The sequence below is a fragment of the Drosophila navojoa genome, chromosome 4, assembly GCF_054131105.1.
Source record: "Drosophila navojoa isolate 15081-1374.11 chromosome 4, UAZ_NAV_1.0, whole genome shotgun sequence".
NCBI lineage: Eukaryota > Metazoa > Arthropoda > Insecta > Diptera > Drosophilidae > Drosophila > Drosophila navojoa.
The window spans coordinates 7560782-7583982 of NC_142892.1; the positions used below are offsets into that span (position 1 = coordinate 7560782).

Here is a 23201-nt window from a genome sequence, read left to right on the forward strand (position 1 = left end):
GTATATGGCGAGATACACAAGCAAACACACATACACAAATCTATATGTATACATTTCATATAATACCAGTCGGATTTAGCGAAACGTGTTTTTGAAGGAGTGCATTTGTGAGATGAGCATTATTACAGAATTTATATACAGACCTGGGCATTTGTTAACATTCCATTATAACATGTTCTATATTGTAGTAAAATTCTAATAAAATTATGGCACTTGATAACAGTAATTCCATTAGTGAAAAATCAAGAAATATAGCAACTTTAATTTAAATTATTGTTTAATCGCTATATATCAATCAACATAAAGGAATATTACGCTATTTCCACGATTATTATTTCCACAATCTTCTGCCACTGTAAAATTCAGTGAGTGGCACTACGTTTCTCATGCGCTCGCGTCCGACTGGGTGCCCTGCTCACTCACACAGCTGCGCTCTCAGCGCGCTCTTTTCGCCGCAAATACAATTTCAGAATGAAATGTTTTCGCCGTTGACAAAAAGCAAAAGGTTGCCAGTACGTCGCGTCGAACTCGGCATTCATTTCGCTTCAAAAACTTTGAGCGTGTACACAGTGCAACGTGAACGGAGCTGAGCAGAGCGGCTGCCGCGAAGAGTATAATTTTTTTTAGCCTGTCATATTAAACATTCACTTGAAACAATTTAACAACAATTCGAACGACGACCATTAACAAGAGCAATAATCAAGTTCAAATTAAGCGCAACAAAATATATATGATATATATATAATTTAATTAAATTTGTGCAAAATATAGTGAGTTTTTGAAATGTTTGTATTTGATAAATGAATTGCAATCGCAATGAAAAATCTATTTTGGAATTGCAAATCGCTTCCAATGGAAATCATGTGCCTAAAAATGTAAATTGCGCAAAGAAAATCGACGTCTATTTAAAAGTCCAACAACAACAACAACACCAACAACGAGCACGGCAAAAATATCTAGCGAAAAAAAAACACAACAAAAATTCAATTCAAATACAAAACGTGTTAAGCGAAAAATAAAACAACAGCCAAAGCAACAGCAGCAACAACAACAATAACAACAACAACAACAGCACCAACAACAGCAACAACAACAGCAGCAACATCAACAACAACAACGACACACGAAATTTGTCTATATAAAATTGCATAAAAATATTTTTTTACTGTAGTGTGTTTGTCGTAGCGCACACACTTACACAGATACAAAAGCGACACTCACACAGCTGCAGTCGTCGACGTGGCCCCCGTCTAAGTGTGCGTGCGTGTGAGCATGTGTGTGTGCGTGCCAGTGTACATGTGTGTGTGTGAGCCGCAGTCGCTGTCAACGTCAACGTAAACGTCGCCGTCGCCGTCTTCGTCGTGGTCGCTGCTGCCGTCGCAAACGTTCATTTATTATTATTATTATTATTATTATTATATTTTTGGCACGCAAACCTGTAACAGTCGCCTGTGCTGCCAGCGTCGCTGTCGCTGCCGTCGTCGCCGTCACCGTCGCTGTCAACGCTGCGTTTTGTGTTAATTAAATTTACTTTTGTGAATGAAATGCGAAAAAAAAACCAAACAAAGCGAATAAAAAATATATTTTTTAATATGTACATAAATGCTAAATAAATAACGCAAGCAAATCTACGCTCGTCTATTTGTATATATATATACACACACACACACACACCCAATCCAACACACACACACATACATATAAACATCTGTATATTTGTATGGATGAACGCGATCGCGTGTAGTTGAAATAAAGGCCAAATCGAAGCGAGCGAAACTTTGGATTATACGAGTCTACGAGCACAGCATTAATTGGATATATCTCTTATATATATTATATATATATATATACGTATATAAATATATTACAACATTGGATTTATACGGATTGCTTTTGAAAATCAATGTAAGTCGAGTTGGGAAATATTTCTCTCTTCTGTTTCTGTTTCTGAATTGTTTAACCTTCATCTCAGATATCAGGAAATGCACAATTACCAATTGCCGCAAGCGATTCGTGACAAATGCAAATGTTAATTTATGTCTATAAACGAATATATGCATACAGATGTACATACATATATACATACATATGTATGTAGTATATAGCATAGTATTTCTTATAGTAAACAACAACAGGAAGAATGTGAAATGTGTTTAGAAATTGTTGCAGGAAATTGTTTACTTACATATTTGTAGAGATTTGAATTTGCCGGAAATCTGAACAAATTTCTTGCCATAATAAATCATATATATATTGTGCTTGATCTGTGCATATAGTGGATTATTTATGGGCGAGATTTGCCATAAATAATGCTGTTTAGTCACACATTATGGGACTTTTCATAAATAATTTTGAAACTGTGAATAATCGAATCATTTTATTTAATGTAGATTTCTTCTTCTGTATGCCATATACCCTTTGTAGACCTTTGTATAACTAGGGTATTTCATATACAGAAATGTTTAACTGACTTTGCAGTTGTTTTGTTTGTCTCGTCGCGTTTCTATTTACCGATCCGCCAGACAGATAATGCGCGGGGCATATATAATAAAGATTAGGAATTCATGTTAATACGAGAGCCAAGCGAAAAACAGTTTGTACAAATAGTTCCACTTAATAGAACTATTTCAATACACACTCACTCATATATAAATTTATATATATGTATGTATATATGTATTCATATGAGATCGGATGTGCTGCTGGCTTTGCTTCATTGTTGCCTCGTTTGATAAGCTGATTATTTTATAGCTGCCCATTCACTAAATCTGCCAGTTGTCTAATCAATATTATTTTTGTTCGCTCATTGAAAAAAACACCTGAGCAATCGATCAACGATAATCGAATAATCGACTGTCAACAACTCGCTCCCTCCCACTCTCTCTATCCAAGTTGGAAATCACGTGCTTGGCCAAAAATGTATAAATATATGTTTGTATTATATATATTTACTCAAGTGTATATAAGTGTTCTATTTATAGTTCAATTTCGTCATTTACCTCTTCTGCTTCTGCTTCTTCTTCTTCTTGGACTTCTTGCCCGTTTGTGGCATCCGCTCGATAAGCATTCGATAAGCTTTTACTTTCTATTTTTCACTGACAAACGCCTCAAATATCAGCCAGCTATCATGACCCACTGGAGTGCGCCAAGAACTTGTGGAACGAACGAACACTTTCGAAAAGCCAGTAAATAGCTCTATAGTGGGATATATAAGACGGCGGGTATACTCTGTGCCAGGTGTGCTTAGGCGTGCTTTACATACTATATATTATAATATATGTTTAGAAATGGGCTAGGTTATACAATGTGTCTATTTTAGAGTTTAAGATTCATTCCTCCAGTCCTTCCCTTAGGCCTCTCATATATCAAGCTGAACGCGTTTCTTAGATCTCTTCACCTGCCAATATCCTTAACACTTTCGGCCCGTCTCCGTCCACTGCAGTAACACAACATCCATATACCCACTTTGCAAACACTGCTTACAGGGTATTTGGACAAAAATACGTCTCTATCGTGCATAAGTCGAGAGTCCAAAAATAAATAAAGAGGCGTACAAAACGTATTTATTTATTTATTTTTTTTTTTCAGCCCGATAAAGTTCGTTGTGGGCATGTTAACAATTTGTTGTTGTTGTTTATATTTTGATCGATGGTCTCTGTGTTCCACATACGTTTACTTGTCGAGCGTAGTTTTCTCTGTGTGCGTGTGTGTGTGTGTGTGTGTGTTCTTTGGCTCGTGACTGCAGTTTTTTTTGTTTTTGTCGTTTGGAGACGAAGTCGAATTTTGATTTGGAGCTGATAAAGATTTTTTTTGGGGTTTTTCAGCTGATAGCAACTGCCGCCCCTCGACAATACCAAATTCAATGTGGGCGTGGCACGTTTAGGGTATTTTTTTTCAATGGAAACATGAATTGCAAATAATCTTTGTATTTTGTTCACCTTCTTTTTTATCAAACTCTTCGCACTTGGCATTAAATTTAAGTTAAATTAATGCAAAACACAAACACACACACTCACACACACACTCGCTCATAGCTGTCTATTTATGTCATAGCCAAAAATATATGTATGTATGTATATCAGCAGCAATTCATTCATGAACGTGGCCAAGAGGCAAACGCGCTACTCGCGTATATAAATAAATAAATTATATGCTTAAATTTGATTAAGCAAATAAATAACAAACAAGTAGAAGAAGAAGAAGAAGCAGCAGCAGCAGCAGGTATTTTTCAATGTATTAGCCAAAAACAAAAACACATTCACAATGTCGTCGATGACGCAGTCAAGAAAATTTGAACATGGCGCAACAAAAAAAGAAAAATGCGAAAATTGTTAATGTGAAAAGCGAAACACAGACGCAAATGCAGCAAAGCAAAAAATAAAAAAATTCTATTGCACATTACTACGAATCATAGATGTATTAAAAAAAAAGTAAAAATAATATATTTATAATTTATATTACATTTAATATATATATGCTTAAGGACTAGGTAATCAAAATTCAACCTGCTTGAGGGAATATAGTATCTAATTTAGTATTTAGTTAACGAAAGTAAGCTGGATATTTTACAATTTTCTTAGACTTGCCTTCAGTATATATATATACCTTATCGATAGGCAAAGCCTATATAACAGAAAGGATTGATCATATAAGGATATATATTGGCTTTTATGCACATGTAATCTCTTTACTTCATGAGCAAGAAAAACTCGGAGCTACATTTTTGATAAGTGTTAAACATTTATTTGAATCTCAAAGGATTCCAGTCCTGTGCAAATTGAACTTTAATCAAGCAGAAATCAAGTCTCTCTTGGAAGTCTGTGCAGGGTTCTTAAAACAATCTTTGGTATAGACTAGCAAAGATCTCGTTAGTTCTCAATAAGAGATGTGATTATTCTAAAAGTTAGCATCATTTATTCAAATATTACATTTATATTACATTTGATGAATCTAGCTTCTGAAACCATCATGCAATCCTTGATTTGCTAAATTGATTTTGAATTGAAAAACATAAGACTGATCGTGCTCTATGCCAACAGCAACTCCCATCACAAATATTATTGTATAATGAAAACCCCAGCCAGAGTCCATTGAATGTTTTGAATGCATATAAATTTAGATATATGAAATGCAGGCAAAACATGCACTACACATGACGTCTACACACATATGTATGTTCATATTCATATATATGTATATGTATATGTTTATGTTTTTATATGTATGTATGTATGTATATCAATTTGTAGGTAGACGGTCGAATACTTTGCTTTGCTTTGCTTTGAATTCTGCGGCTTTTTGCGCTGCCAGCAAAGCGAAACGCCAAGTGAAAAGCCAAAGAAGGAACCCAAATGAGAAATAAAGAAAAACGAAAAAGAATGGGAATGAAAAAAAATAAATATATATATATATATATGAAAACAAAAACAACAAATAATAAATACATATATATGAGAAAGGAAAAGCAAAGCAGTCTGAAAAACATTTTATGCCGCAAGCGAAACATGTGATTTTAATTATTTTTGTCGTCGCACAAAAATTGTTATTTTTGAAAATTATAAATTTTAAAAATAAACCATCAACAGCAGCAGCAACAACAACAACAACAACAACAAGAGCCAATGTGTTTAGGGCAGTGCAACGAATGCTGATGCTACTGCTACTGCTGCTGCCGATAATGATGATGATGATGATGATAATAATAATAATGATGATGTTGATGATGGTGTTATTAATGGGCACACTTGCTAGAAAAGCCAAGCATAATATGAACATTTGTATAATTTACGCAAATTCGCTTTGTTTTATTTATGTTGCTCATTTTTTATGTTTACATAAAAAAACTAAATATGTTTTTAGCATAAAAATTGCATTTATTCATGAATTTTATATGCATTAATGTGAGACACAGTTAGATATAAATATATGTATATCAGTAATGCAGTTATGTGAGGAGAGTATCTTGAATTTGGAAAATGTATTTCTTATATAGATAAATGCAATTGGATTTGGATTCTTTGTGAAATTTTAACTTTTCTTAAAGTTCTATTTTTATATAGAAATAGATAGACATAGATTGAACATCCATAACTCCATCAGTATTTATTTAACACCAATGGAGCTTTACAAGAAGCTTGTTTATATTTTGTAGTTGACTGAAGAAGAGAAAATTATAATGTAAACATAAATATCTTATGAAGAGTCATCTTTTATTTGTTCCCATATACATATATGCATATGTGTTCAATAAAAGCTGGTTAAGAAACTTAACTCAAAAATGATCTATAAAAAAATCTAAATATTATTTAATGCCAAGAACAAAGTAATAATATAATTTATATATATTTATATTTGTATCCATAGAAAATTAGTTATATACAATATAATATGTGCACTTCAGTTCACACAGTATCCTCACATATTTTACTATCTATAGTCAAAAACATATTCTCTCCAAGAACTAAATTAAACTTTTTAAGTCCTCGACATCAAATTGAGATCTTATCACTCATTTGTAATCAACAATGTATATGTTTTTATGTTGCTTTCCAGTAGCTCAATCACAATGCGAACTTTTCTAATATCGAATTCAATAAAATTTCGAAAATGGTTGAATTGAAATTCATGGCAAGTGCTCGGGCATCGGGCTAAAAAGTCATAATTTATATAGTTTATAGTGCTTAACAATTTGCCGAGTAATGGATCGCTCCAACCATGCCAGATTCTGGTTCGCTGTTTTCCGCTATTCGTTTGCCTCGGTTTGTGGCCCATTAGATTCGCTTTCGTTTGTTAGTTTTTGCATGCCCCAAAGCTTAAGCGGCTCCCGGTTTGAGTTCTTTTCATGGTGCCTCTGGCCACCCGAGGGGCCACCCAAATGGCGAACGTCGAGAAACGCATACAAAATGCTCATTAAACGCGCACTCGAGATACTTATAGATACAGATACAGATAGAGATACATACATATAGACGTGATACACACACACACAAATAGTATATACGTTCAGCGGCACAAATGTCGTCAATGAAATAATAGAGAATGAGTGAGCGAGAGCGAGAGCGAGAGCGAGAGACAATGAGAGAAGAAACACAATTTATAAATATGGTCAAAGATGACGCCCAAAACTGTCAAACGCGGCTGCCATTGAGCTAACTGTTATAAGGCACAATGGCTGAGGGCAATCTCTGCCACCTGTAGGTGAGAAACGGCCACTGCCTGCGCCCCTCCCACTCTCCAGCTAAGCTCCAGTGGGAGTTCGTCGCCAGGCAACAATACGCGGCTGCGTAGGTGACCAGCTACGAGTCCTGCTACTCCTGCTGCTACTGCCACTCCTGCTACGGCTGCTGCTACTCCTGCTACGGCTGCTGCTGCTGCTGCTTTTGTTGGCTTGCTTGAGACGAGCCCACGCGACTATTGTTACCACTGCTGCAGCTTCTTGTACAGCTCTGTTTGCTTTTTGTTATCCTGGGCAAAAGTATCTCAAAGACAGACACTTTAGGCGTCACTCACCTCTTTTTGTATCTGTACCAGCTATACGGATACACACACACACACGCACACACACACACACTCGCAGAGAGATGCTTTTATTTTTGTGTTGGCCAAATTGTGGCTAAAAATAGCTAAGCGCAGACAGTCAAGTGTTGGCTGTCTCGCTCACACTACCATCAGCAACGCCTTGGCTCTCCACCTTTGCGTCTCTCATGCTCCCACTCTCTCTCGCTCACTTTTCTGATTGTCTGTCTGTGTGTGTGTGCGTGCCCTCAAATCACGCGCCTGTTTCTATGCTTTGCTAAACTTTTGCTCGCTCAGCTGTTTGTGTCTGCCTGTGTGTGTGAATGGACTGCAAGTGTGTGTGTGTGCATGTGTGTGTGTGTGTGTGAGTACTTGAGGGCAAGTTAAGGCGGGTCAGGTTGATTTTGGGGTGGTTTGCCTCGCGCTCGCTCTCTCTCCCTCACTCTTCTTTTCTTTTTTGGGCGCAAAAGAAAGGCATTTGTTGTTGTTGTTGTTGTTGTTGGCTCTCATTTGTCGCCGTTGTTGTTGTTGCTATTTTGGTAGCATTCGCCTGCTCTATAAGTGTTGTATATAGGTAAACGCAGACGACAGACGTGCTGGCGTTCCTTGCAGCCTTTGCCTGTGTGTGTGTGTGTGTATCAGTGTGTGTGTGTGTGTCATTGACGTCATCAACAGCATGTCATGAATGTCGTTCTTTCTTTTTTTTGGCAAAACTGTATGTGTGTGTGTGTGTGTGTGTGTGTGTGTGTGTGTGTGTGTGTGTGTGTGTGTGTGTGTGTGCATGTGTCTATGTGCTTAACACGTTGTTAGCTATATATCTATATACATACATACATACATATATTGCTAGCTATCTGTATATGTATGTAGTCAAGCAGCTGTCGCCTGCGCAGTCAGCGTCGTCTGCGTCGCTGCGCTGCTGGCGTCGCCGTCAGCGTCGTGCTGTGTGGGCGTTTGCGCGTGTAAGGATGTGACCGGAATTTTTGAATAGCACACGAAAAATTGAATATAGCAAAAATTTATACATACAAACAAGCATATCTTCACATATACATACAGATATGTATGTGTGTAGGCCTCTGCTATATGGCTCTATTAGTGCTCTGCCCTTTTTATTTTATTTTTGTTCGTTTCGGCCCAATTGGTGGGCGTTGCTGTAGATAAAGTAGCTGCAAACGAGCTGTAGTATAAAATAATATTGAATTAATGCGTAGGGCTGGCAATATTAATGAGCCTACAGCTGTACAGCACGTACATACATAGGTATGTATGTATGTCTGTATGTACAGCAAAGTTGGTGAAAACAATGTGTATATGAAATGAAATCGATTTATTGTTAAAAATGAGAAATATGTATATATATGTATATATGTATGTGCCATAATGCTGTACAAGGCGATAGCATAAGAAAGTCTCAGATATTTATAGATACCAAATCGATGGCCAAGACAGGAAGTGCGTGGGCAGGTTTTTAAGCACTTCAATTAAAATCTTAACAGTAATATGGAGCTAGACTTCAGATAGGGTATATATGAAATATATATAGAAAGTACAAGCTCAGCTTAAGCTAGACTAGCAGACTTAACTTAAATGATCTTCCAAGAGTTGCTATAACTGATAATCCCACTTCATTTAGCTTGCCTATCTATCGATACCATTCTCATTCTATCATCAGCTAACGCAATCAATGAATAACAAGAAAAAGAATTCCTCCAACATTCCAACAGCTCTTGGAAGCCTCAGCTAGCTGATGGCCAACAACCTACACACACACACACACACACACACACACACATACATCTTCACATATCTAAGAGCAAGTCCTTATAACATATGGCTCCATCCATATATACCATAAGAAATTTCCCCTTTTTTTGTTGGCCTGCAAGAATTTTCAATGAACTTTTTTTTTTGTGTTGTGTGTAAAACATCTGTTGAAGATATCTATTTATAAGGCAAGGGCAGCGGATTGTTGTTGTTGTTGCCAGTCAGTCGAAAGGTGTGCAGCAACAACAATGAAACAGCACTTACGCACAGCTACAACAACAACAACAACAACAACAACAAATGTTGCAGCTTCCTTTTTGGCTGCCACTTAACTGTAACTCACTTTAGTCATTATAACAACACACACACACACACACATAGAGATAGATTCTACCTGAAAACTACCTACGCTGCACCAGCTGACGCAGCTCAGATACATAAACACACACACACACATATATATATACAGGCTCTCGCTATAGATACAGCTGCGTTGGAAAATTGTTAGAGCCTACGCTTCAGCGACAATCAGTGCTGGAAAATCTTGAGGTCGATCATCTGTAGTTTATGGGCTTCTTTCTTACTCATACAGCCATCGGCCAACAGCCAGCAACAGCAGCAGCAACAACAACAACAACAAGACAAGAAAACTAACCGTCGAAACGTTTCTAGTTTTGATGCCCTGTTAACGTGTTATCAAAACTGGGCATATGGGTTTGGCAGTTATTAACTGATATATTATAGCATATTATAGCATTCTATATACTTTACTCTAGTTGCATAAGCTCTTGATTGTAAATTTCTTAGCCTCGCTTAGCTTAATTGTATATGCCTCGATTTTAAAGCTAGATTTAGCTTTTTTAGCTTCTTTATTTAACTACTAATTTGCTATGCAAGCCATAGCTGCCTGCTATAAACATTTAACATTTGCTAAATAACTGTTATATATCTAATAGATGTATATTTTCTATACTTTGTAAATTCTACATATTCGACTCTTATATCTTAACTGTTATGTAACACAGATTGAGTTGTACTTTATATCAGAAATGTCTGTTAAATATGTACATTTTATAATAACATGTTCTGCATATCTGATTTATAAATGTTATGCATGATATACACTTGATATATTTCTTAGATATTTCCTTAACATAAATAAAACCTGCTTAACAGCGCTGTTATATAGCTGCTGCATTGCTCATATTCCTCTGCTATGTACACATCGCTGTTATATGCATGTTAAATATCTTTTATATCACCATAACTGTTATACATCTCGTATGTCTAGCTGCCTTTGACAGCTGTTTGTAATTCTCTGCATAGGGTATATCTGAGTCGTGTCGGCCAGTTAACGTTTTACCTAAACTATTGTTGTTGTTGCTGTCGCTTTTGTTGTTGTTGGCTCATTTGTTGGTGATTTGATCTTTATGCTGTGTGTTCGCTCATCCTCAGTTCTACCTTGCGTTCACTGATTCCCTCTATGGATCACCCCTCTCTCTCTCTCTCTCTCTCCCTCTCTCTCGCTCTTTGCTTCAGGCAGTTAGCTTCAATGATTACTATAAAAGTAAAGAAAAATGTAAAAAAAAGACAAGAAAAAGCAGCCAACATAATCATCAGCATCATTATCAAGAGCATAGACCCAATACACACAACATATATACATATATTCTTCTGTTTGCATGTGTATGTGTATCTGTGTATGTGTATCTGTGTGCCACATGTGCTGCTCATTTGCTTTGAAAACTATTAGCTGCCCTTTGCTGCTAATGTTGTTGCTGTTGTTGTCGTTGTTGCTGTTAATGCTGCAGCATCCAGCAACATATGGCCTTTTAGACTGCTTGCCTTTGCCTTTTAGTGTTTTACTTCTTTTAGTCGCTGAGACTTGAGCCGTTTCTCTGTCTCTTTGTCGCTGCCCCTCGCTGCAGCATTTAAATAGTTTAATGATCTGTGCTGCTGCTGCTGCTGCTGGAAGCCGATTGATTTCCCTCTGCCCTTCTTTAGTTTTCCCTTCAGTCTGGCGAGTCTTTTCCGTTACCGATTTACTGCCACGAGGCTGAGGCAGCTCTTTGCCGGCAGTCATTAGCGTTTCCTGTCTACGATGCTCATCTGTCGCAGCTGTAGCTCCATTTGTGGCGGCCGCTATGTATATATGTATCTTTAGCTGTATCTGTATCTGTATCTATATCTGTGGTTACATTTGCATCTGTATCCGATTCTGCATTTGCATCTGTAACAGTATCTACATTTGTCTCTGTATTTGAATTAGAAGTTGTAGATACTTTTGTATCTGTAACTTTAAATCCATATGTATCTGTATCTAAATTTAATACTTGTATCTACATATAGAAATATGCATTTATAGCTAGATTTCTATCTGAATTTGGGTCTATAGTTTTATCTATAAATCCATATTTATATGTACCTGTATCTGCATCTGCAATCGTATCTGTAGCTGCATTTGTATCTCTATCTTTTTTGGAATTTCTCAATTTCCCTTAATATTATAAACATAAAAGATAAGAGCACACGCGCCAATTTCTTTTCCAATTTTTAATTTAATTATATACACAAATGTATAATTATATATATACTATAATTATATATATATGTATATTCATATGATTATATTTGCCTCATTGCTGACTGCTTCAGAAAGTCGTTTTAAATCAATTTTCGCAGCTCAGCAATTTTGAGCAAATTCATAAAATAGCAGAGGCATTTAAATGCCCTGCACCACGTGTTGAACTCGTACAGTAAACACTCGGCTGCTGGAACTAATCGATTGCAGTTAAGGAATCATATCAAATTTATGTTTGGCCATATCTAGAAACTCATATTAACTATAAAAATGCCTCAATTTGTGCGGATCCACTTAGGGTGTGTTCACTGTACTATAATTTTTACAGATTATTATTAATCGTAAAATGTACTAAACGCAAAGCATATAAAATACAGATTATAACGTCTCGTAAGGCAAGTCAGGCTCTCGCACTGTTCAGATACATGTAGATATATATGTACATGTATGTATGTATGTATGTCTACTGTTTATTTATCCAGTGTTTTCTGCTCGTTTTATAGCCACATTTGATGTTGGCTAAATATGTCCATTAATTACGCGCTATATCGTTTATGAGTAGTTCATAAAATTGGCTTTTATCGAGCTTTTTCGTGTTCTTTTCCATATTTCTTGCTGTTTTTGTTTTTGTATTTGTATTTTTATGATAATTGGGTCATGCTGATATTTGTTAATTGCATATTAAATGACAGTGGGGCGTGGCTGCCGCCCCAGCGGCTCCAATGTCAGCACCGCCCACGGAGCACGGCCCTCAAATGTAGTCCGACTTCAACCACAACAAAACTGAAAACAACAAAAATATACATATACAATATAAAAAAATCATTATTATAAAATTAAAACCAGTTTGCATTTGATTTTTGCTTGGGCTAAATAATTCTATTTGAATTGCAACAGGCAGCAAACAAAACAAAAATACAATGACAAAAGCAAGAGAGCAAGAGAAAGAAAAAAACCCATCGAAACGTTTGAATGAAAGACAACAGCGCTGACGTAGACGCTGACGCTGACGCTAACTCAGACTGCGACACGGCGCTAGCAGCGACAGCGATTCGCGTGACTTGTTCTGTGGCGTTCGCAGCGACAAGTTCACTTATTAATGAAAGTGTTTCAAATTCCAAATGCTAATTTCGAATTCGAATAAGGCAGATCCTTTAACAATAATAGCAGCAGGTTTAAGAATAATTAATTCATTTTAATTCGATAGCAGCAGCATGTGTAACAGTGACAGCACATTTAACAGCACCAATAACTACAGCAATAGCAGCAGCAGAAAGCTCCATAGCTAAACTTAACAGCGAACGTTAGCACGATGTGGTCTTTTAACAGTGGAACGCTAGCAATTGTACAGCTTGAATAACAGCTATAATAGTTTAAAGAGCAGCGGCGTAATGTTAAAGAACGCACAGCTTTAACAGCCAAGAAAAGCTTAACAGTCCACTATTATAGCAGCCGCAGCTGCCAACTTTAACAGTGTCAACAATTATGAAAATGTTAATGTAAAAATTTACTTAGCAAACAATTAATAAAAATTAAACAATTGGCAGCACTTTTTCTTTTGTACAAGGTCAAAGTTTGTTAATGCTACATGCTACAAAATACAACAACAATGCAGACAATACAAAAAATTATTCGAACGCAATTAAAAATAAGAAAAATCTTTTTAAATTACGTGATGATATTTTTGTTGTTATTTTCCATTGTTTGTTTTTGTTTCGTTTTCTCTCTTTTTTATTTGTTGTTTTTATTGTTGCGCTGTGCCAATTAATTTAAGAATGAAATCGAAAATCTTGGCATTCAGAGTTTTGGGCGTGGCAGTTTCTTTCATTTCTTCGTTTTTTGTGCTCTGCGATAATAATTAAAAAACAATTTTTTAATTATGAAACAAATATCTATTAAAAATATATTCATTTATACACTCATGTTTAATGTTCATAAATTAACAAATAATTTGCAATATAAAAATTAGAAATGAGAAGAAACAAAAATCAACGAAAAATCAAAAGAAAAACCAAATCACGTTTGGCAAACACACAAGTCGAGTATTTCAGTTTTTTTTTTCTTTCTTGGTCTAGCTAGTATTTCTCATGGCTTTTCTTATTGGCAATCAGCAAGCGATCTGCCACGCCCCCCGTCCACACGGGCCCCTCTGCGTTGGACCATTCCTCATCTGTTGGCTGTTTATTTCGATTTTGTTTTTCTCAATTGTGGTCATTCTCGAAAATTGTTTTTGAGTACCGGACATGACGTCAATAAGTGGGCGTTTGTTTCAAATTTGTATACCAGATATATCGAATATATATATATATCGTAAATATATGTGCTATACTTATGTAAAATTGAATCAATAAAGATCCATTGGCATTTGGTTGTTGCCTATGCGAAACACTTATAATAATACTAATTCTTAGAGCTTTTTATTGCCCATTCGCTACGGGAATGTATATAGATACATGTATATATATTAATTTTCGGGTATAGTTAGATTTCATGTTTAGCATCGTTGGCTTCATTAATTTCCTGTATTTACTTATTTGTGACTCGTGCCACGCATTCATTAATAATACATAGCTGAGATGCTTTAAGTGCTTCCAAATTCATTTCGACATGGCATAGATATATTATTGCTACAGTAAGCACTCGCTAGGCGATTCAATAAACTATATGGGTGAAGCTCTTTTGGAATTAACATCAGAGTTAATCGCATTATTTATATAAAAATTATTAGACATTTTAGAACATTTTTTAGATCATAGTAATAGCGAATAGAGCAATAATAACTGATGGCAATTCTAATTTAAAACATATACAATTTTATGCAAGTCTTTTAGTTAAATTCAAGTCTATTTCAATTACATATTTAATATAATATTTTAGACTTTAGAACAAGTCAATTATTATTTTAGCTCTAAAAATGTTTTCCAGCCCAATTTAGTGGTCTATGTATATATATAATTTCGATCAATGTCAGTCCTAATGCAGTTTTAGATCATTTAGTACACAACAGTGCTAAAAGTAAACATTGTATACCAATTCGCTTTTCAATTTGAATAAAATTTGTATATAAACATTTTAGATCATTTTTTAGTTCAAATTCCAATTCCCATTTCGATTGCAAAATAATATTATTCATAAAACCCAGCATTTTTTATATGGTTAAATTAAAAAAACAAAAAAAAACTGAATGTGGCGCCCAAATTAATTTTATTTCAATTTTTACGAACTGCGGGAGTGGCTATAAAAGATAATGAAGATCATTTAGTTCACCGAGTGAGATGAAAGGTGATTAAAATACTAAAAAGCAAAAGAAAACAAATTTCGTTGCGTACAAAAAGCTCAAATATGGAATTAAGCAATAAAAAAATATCTGAATCAGAAACTTCAATTGCAGAGCTAAACAAAAAGTCTAGGCCAATTCTCAGGAATAGGCATTAAACTTGATGCAGAAGGAGAAAAACAAACAAAGCTACCCGCTCCAAGATTAGCCAAAATCCTAATTGGGGAGCTACAATCTGAGAAGATCGTAAATTCTAGGGAATTTTGAGGGTTTAGTACCAATGGCAGACAATGGAGGGAACAAATTAAAACAAACTTTAAAAGTAAACAATTAGCGGAGCAGCTGGGAGAAGTGGCAGATCAAGAGATACCCTGTAAAAGGGGAGTACTGATTGAGAGATGTTGAATGTTGATAAGCAAAGTGTTAAAATATATATATGTATATATTAAATGTAGAGATATATGTAGTATAAGAAATGGGAATTATTGCAGTGAGATACCCTGTAAAATGTGTTTATTGTAAATCTTATGTAAATCTAATAGTCAGAGTGCATGGCATGATCTGTATATAATATCAAACGATAAAAAGCAATAGCGAATGCAATATTTAAGAGTGATCTGCAGCAAGATACCCTGTACAATATAAAATGATCATAAATGGATTTGCTAAAGTGTACAAAATTAAAGTTCACAACAGCATACCCTATGATATTTATTTATGAATTACAGGGTATCGCAAGTTTTTGCATTATGTTTACACAAGAGTCACGCCAATGGTTTTGACCTTTTTCTTGGGGGGTTTGAGCTGACCAAAGCGATGTTGTGCTTGTTCTTCGAGTTGTTTTTGTTTTTCGAATGTTTTTATTTTTATACATACATATACATATATTTATGGCACAGCAAGAAATTAATTATAAACAATGAGAAATATGAAGAGTAACAACAACAAATGTGGTTCGTGCCAAGCGAACCTTCAGCTGAGTTTTTTTTAAATAGATGTACAATATAGGTTATATTCGTATGTAGTTAATAAGAACGTGCTAGTTGAAGGCAAAATGAAAGATATTTCATACATATATTTACACATGCATACAGTTAAACTAATTCACTTATTTTCGCTTGTTGTTGTTGTTGCAGAAAGCAATCGGGCGACGGAACGTGCTAGGATGAAGGCAAATCGAGCCGATTTTGGTCACAGCAATTACCTCAAGCTCTATTGAGAGCTGAGCAGCCGAGGTAGACGAAGGTAGATAGCGATTGAGAGACCGGCAGGCAGCCAAGCAGAGCTAGGCTGGTGTTTGGAATTTTGGTTTTTTGCAACACTACATGGATCGCAGAAATGGCGGCGATCCCTTGGCGCCACCACGGCCCCCAAAGCTCCAACCGCGTGTGCATCGACCAAGGGCGCCGGAGCCAACAGCGCTAGGTGGTGGCAACAGCATCAGCAACAGCAGCAATAGCATCAGCAGCAGCAGCAACAACAGTAGCAGCAGCAGCAACAGCAACAGCAGCAGCAACAGCAACAGCAATCAGCAACAACTGAGTATTAGCACAACAACAACTGCAACATCGACTATAAACAACAACAACAACAACAACAACATTATATCTATAATACCCACAACGGCCGACTTTGACGACTATCAGATACATCATCTGACATTTCTGCCGCAGCGACCGAGCAGCCTCAGTCGCAACAGCAGCAACGCCTCCTCCTCGACGGCCACGGCGAACAGCAGCGCCGGTTCGAGTTCCAGTTTCACGCGACGACGACCGCCAGCGCCGCTGCTGACGAACAACAACATCAGCATACACAACACGAACAGCAACCACAGCAACCACAACAATAACAACAACAACAACAACTTCCTTAGTCATTTCCAAAGCGCTGAGCCCGTGTCTCTGTTGTCAACGGGTCAGCCGCCCGCCTCGCCCGTCACGCTGGCTCAACCGCGACCCGAATCCGAAAGGCTCACCAATGAGTACGTGGACACGCCGCTGCAGCATGCGACACGCAGCCAGCATCCGGCCGGGCAGCAGGATAACGGACAGACAACGACGCACCATTTGCTGCTGCTGCCGCAACGACACCAGCAGCAACATGCGACGTCAGCGTCTGCAACGGCAACGGCAGCAGCAGCGGCTGCAACAGCAACAGCGGCTGCCCATCACATTAATCGATTGGCGGCGGCGGCGGCGGGAACGGGAGCGGGAGCGGGAGTGGGAGTTGGAGTGGGTGCGACGTCCACGTCGACGTCGTCCGGAGCAGGCATCGATGGCTTATTACATTCGCATTTGCAACACATACCCGCGCACCACCATCACCACCACCAGCACCACCACCACCCACATCAGCAGCACCACCAACCGCATCAGTTAAATGGCCAAACCAAAGCAACACCCGCCTCAAAGTTTGCACCGCCTGCACCACCGCGCCTAGGCTTCGCAGCAACAGCGGCGGCTGGACAGATGCAGCCACCCATTACCAAGCAGCCGGGCAGCAAGGAGCACATGCAGGAGCTGCTGCAGCAGCACCAGCAACAGCAGCAGCAGCAGCAGCAGATGCTGCCCGGCAGCGGCGGCCAGCTGGGCGCCTCGATAGTGATGGGCGGCGATCCGTCGCTGCTGAATCCGATTGTGTGTCCACGCTGCGGCCTGTGCCGCTGCGAGCAGTGCCAAAGCCCGCGCCCGCTGCCCCAGACATGGGTGTGCAACAAGACGTGCCTGTGCAGCGCCGAGTCGATCATCGACTATGCCTCGTGCCTGTGCTGCGCGAAGGCGCTGTTCTATCACTGTGCGCGGGACAACGACATGGACTGCGACGATGGCACCGGCACACCCTGCGTCGATAATCCCTGTTCCTGCGGCCCCTACAAGCGCACCCAGCGCTGGGGCTGGCTGGGCGCCCTGTCCATTGTGCTGCCCTGCCTCTGGTGCTACTGGCCCATGCGCGGCTGCATCAAGCTCTGCGAGAAGTGCTACGCGCGGTTCGCGGGACGCGGCTGCCGGTGCCAGGGCAACATCGGCGTCGACGCGGCCATTGGCTCCACCAGCAGCATGATGCCCATTGTGCCGCTAGCCGGCGGCGTCCTCAACAACAGCAGCTCCATTGGCTCCCCCAATGCGGCGCTGCAGGCGAATGGCAAGGGATTCGATCATGGCTGCAGTGCGGCTAGCAGAATTCTGCGCAAAGGCGATCTGACGCCAGAGAAGCGACTGCTCGACTCGAGTCCAGACTACTGAAGGCAAGGCAGAGTAACGGTGGAGGGAGAGAGAGAGAGAGAGTGTGAGCGCGCGTTTTGTGCGCGTTTTTTGCCGCGGGTAAAAAACGCGACACAGACAGCAGCTAGCGAAGGAGAGGGAGGAGAGTGAGGAGAGCGTGTAGAGCTTCGAAATTGATATATACATATGTATGTATATATACATACGTATATATGTATATGTATATATGTATATGTATATATGTATGTGTGTACGCCTATATATACAAATTATTAAATGTATGACTTAAACATATGAGCCTATATATAATATATATATATATACGTACATATATACATATGCACGCATACATATGTATATATGTATGTATATATATATATATGTATGCAAAAACAAAAATATTAACTGTATGGAAAAAAAAAAATGGAAAAACAAAAAAGAAAAGAAAAAATAAATAACCAAAGACTGCAAACAGATAATTATTAATTATTAGAAATGTTATTTAAAAAATAATGTTCGCTTAATTTAAAAAAAAAAGAAAAGAAAAACTAAACAAAACTAAAATCTAAAAAAAAAAAACTACGAGCGACAAAAAATATGTTTGTAAACTATTTTTTTGAATACATATATAAATATATATATTTTTATATATTTTGCATTATTATTCTTGAATTTGGCAAATTTGTTTTTATTTTTATTTATTTTATTATTATTTTTTGTTTTCAAATTTACAAAAATACAATTCCAACACCAATGTAACCTGTACAGTAAAGCCTCGTTTCTGCATAACTGAACCATTCGTATGAACTTTTTAGATAAATATTATGCCTATATGTATATATGGATATATATCGATATATATGTATATATACATATACATATATACAGCAAACACTGTAACTAGAGAAAATTTTTGAATATCCAAAAGTCCATTTTGATGTTGTAGAACTAAAAAACAAAAACAAGTCTATAAAAACACAAAAACATTTACGCACATACGATATATATATACGATATATATCATAATCTGTACGATATCTGATAAAGTAAAAGTAGAGGCAAACAAAAAACAACAACAACAACAACTAAACACATTACGAATTTAATGCATAATAATATGTTATATGTTCTTCAAACTAAAACTAAATTCTGCTCTAGATCCAAGTCTAAATGTGCTTATGTATATGTGCGTGAGCGTATATGTGTGCGTGGTAGCCATACATACATATATACGAGAGGAGAAATGAACAAAGTTTACTTTACTACAGCAAAAACTTAAAACTGATTAAAATAAATTTTTGTAAAACTAAATCTGAATGAACAATTAATTTCTTACAAATGTATTTTATATGCAAATTGTTATTATTTTTTTTATGATTTTTTATTGTAATATAACACAAGATTCCAAAACAAAACTGAAAATAATAATAAAATAAAACAACAGAAATGAAAAACAATTAAAAGCCAAACAACATTTTAAGAGTAAAAAAATCCAGAACTAAACCATTTTTTTTTATATATGCAGAACTAGATAAAGATAAACCAGAAAAGAAAAAAAAAATACAATCCGATTAGCAAAGGCGACAACAAATTTATAAAAAATATTATTAAAAAAAAAGATTGAAAAAAAAAAAACAACTAAAAAACACACTTTACCATATGTTATAAATGTATATGTTATATATAGATAAGCTAATATAGCTTAGTAATACAAACATATACTATGCTTAAATCCTAACTATAATATTAATGAATAAAACTAAAATTAAATACAAATGGAGAAGTAAAAACAAACTAAAAGAAAGTAAAGTAAAGCAAGTTGATGAATATTTAAGTAAACGATTAATATTTAAGGCACTATACATACATACAAGATATACATATAATGAATATTTATTTTATTTGTACATTTTACTATAATAATGGAGTTGAAGGAGAAGTGGAGCTTGACGGTGGTTGGAGAGCCTCCATGGCAATGAAGAAGATGATGATGAAGAACTTTATGTAATGTTTTTAGAATGTATGTTCCGTTAAAAAACTACAAAATAAAAAAAATCATATAATACTAAATATCAACAGAGTGTCTTTTACATTGCCAACCTTACAGAATCATGTTAACAGAATAAATCTGTTTACAGACTTCATTTCAGCTCGAGGCAAACAGCTCTCTCTGTGTTAACATAACATAAATAACATACTCCTCTTCATGCACATGTTTCACATGCTGGTATGTGTATTAATACATATGCCACGTTATACGTTATACGTTATACGTATGCCAATGATGACGTGGACGACGTCGTTGCAGCCGTCGCCTAAGTCGCTGCTGTCTGTCTGCCTGCCGTTCTCGCTCTGCTCCGAGTATGCGTGCGTGTCGATGTGTGTGTGTGTGTGCGAGAGTTTGTGTGTGTTGCTGTGCCAAATGGCTATGGCAAAATAAAACTAAAGCAGCTGTTTCCGGTATTTGATTGATAGTGAACTGGCAGTTTGTTTATCTCGCGCACACGGACCGGCCGACCGACCGGAGACCCGCCTGCTGCTCCAACCCCAGCCAGCATTGCCGTCGCAGTAGCAGCCCCTGGCTGTTTCTTTCTCTCTTTCTCTCACTCTGTTGCCTGCTTGCTTATGCTGCATACGCATCATCACATGGCATGGTTGCGCCAATCCAGTCGGCTGCACTTCGCGGATGCTATTTGGGGCCGCTGCTCGTCGGCGCACTTATTTTTAAATTACTGAAAATGTTGCAAGCACACAAACATAAACACACACGCACACACACGAGCACACATATGTACGTTCAATTTAAATTTAACTGCAAAATATTTCACTCACACTGGAAGGGAGGGCAGCATACAATATAATAATAACAACAACCAGCAGAAGAAGAATAACAAGAAGAAGAGCTAAAGCAACGACATTTTCTGCACTCTCCCACACACATACACACAAACTCTAACACTCTCACTCTCTTCCGCTCTCTTTCTCTTTGGCTCTCTAAACAGCTGTTCGTTTTGAAAGCTCAGCTTAGGCATCTCGGTACACGTGCAACTCGTATGACAGCAGAGTCAAATAGTTTGTAACTATTAAATATTCGCATTTATTGTTGTACTCGTTAATTAATGCAAAGTGCAGTAACCGTTTTGCATAATTGACTGGCAAGTGACTACGACTACGACCCTCGCAGTGGGCACATTATTCAATCATAATTCGCGCGGTCAGTCAAACCAACCAACAACCCAGCGCAAATTTCAAACGCTCTTCACTTGAGCGGCCGCGTGTATGTATGTATGTGTGTGTGTGTGTCTGTGTGTTGGTGTGCGTGCATGTTTGTCGCCGCTGATAGCCCCACAGTTCGCCAGGTCACCTTTCCCTATGCAAAAAAAAAATAAAATAAAATGATTCAAATAGCAGAAAAAAATTTAACTGTAATCAGCGGCGACTTTGCGGCACACTACACACCCAACAAACAAACTGAGATGGCGAACGGGTCTGATAAGCGCACGAGACCTGCCAATTCGCTTCAAACTGGTCTTTGCCTCATCGCCGCATTCGTCGGTCCTCGCTGTCTCTGCTTCTGTCTTTGTCGCTGTCGCTATGGCTGATTGACACAGTTTGGGTCGCTTTCTTATATTGATGAATGGAAACCGAACTGAAACGTTGGCACGGCATTTTTTTCCATTTTTTGTTTGTTGTTGTTGTTGTTGTTGCTGTTTTTTTTTTTTTTATTGAAGTGTGCTATATTTAACGAAGCGAGTACATGGCATGCAAGTATTGCCATTTGAGTAACTGTATTGGCTCGTCTGCGCTGCTCTCTCAATAACTACACACACATGGACACGAACACGGACACGGACACACACATACATACATGAACGCATTGACAGCACTAATGAATGAAGTTGATAAGACGGACAAAGCGACAAAGCGACAATTTGAGCTGCTGCTGCTGCTGCGCTGCTCTGCTGCAACGGTTGCCAAGTGCTGCCAAATGGTAAATGGATTGAATGCGGCAGATGAGAGCAGTTCAAATAACTGCAAATGCGCATATTTATGCATGTGTGCGTGTGCTTGTGCGTGTGCGTGAGTGTAAATTGAGAGCTAATCAAATTTGGCGGCGACTCGAGCGAAACTAACTGTAAACAATGGCAATTTTTAGCACACAAACATAGATAAGGAGCGCTACAAATGCACAAATATAAACAAAGTGCATATTTCGTAAATAAATTCATTGAAATACATTGCTAATCTCTGCTCTAAATATAGATTAATCAGCACTCTATATGTAAATTAACATCTCGGAATTAGCTTATGCAATTAGCTAAGATATGCAACTGAGAGCAACTGAGGTATATCTATCAATAAATTTGTTATCAATTCTGCTGTCATTCAACTTTTTGATCATTTCCGGCAAGTCATTGCCATAACTGTGATACCCATCTGCCATGGGGTGGCGCGGCATGTCTCTCGCGCTATATTACCGCTAGATGAGCGGAGCATCTGATGCTCCGCTCTGTCTGCTGCTCGAAGGTGTATCGCCGCTGAGATTGGCCTTTGAAGCGAGTTGCTCTAATGAGCTGCAGCCAGGAAGTGTTATCAGCACACATACAAACACACACACACACACATACACATACACATGTCATGTGCATATTATAGTCATTCGCCGTCATGCTGGAAGCTCCTGAATGACAGATCAATGAAATCATTATGAATTCGCATACGCATATCAACGGCAAACAGATTGCGTCTGAGGTCCATGTGATCGTCATTCGATCTTAAAAACACAAATGCAGTGCTGTGGGGAAGTGATCGACTGATAGATACTCCGTATTCAAGTTGA

General features: G+C 37.7%; 1 protein-coding gene across 1 annotated transcript; it reads left to right on the forward strand.

Annotated features, from left to right (window-relative positions):
• Window positions 1-492: 492 nt before the first annotated feature.
• Window positions 493-20137, forward strand: sty (sprouty signaling antagonist). The gene is given in 4 exon segments (XM_089259037.1): window positions 493-1905; window positions 16277-17241; window positions 17243-17298; window positions 17301-20137. Coding segments are annotated over 3 exon segments (1914 nt in total). The 5' UTR covers window positions 493-1905; window positions 16277-16465; the 3' UTR covers window positions 18383-20137.
• The last annotated feature ends 3064 nt before the right edge of the window (window positions 20138-23201 follow it).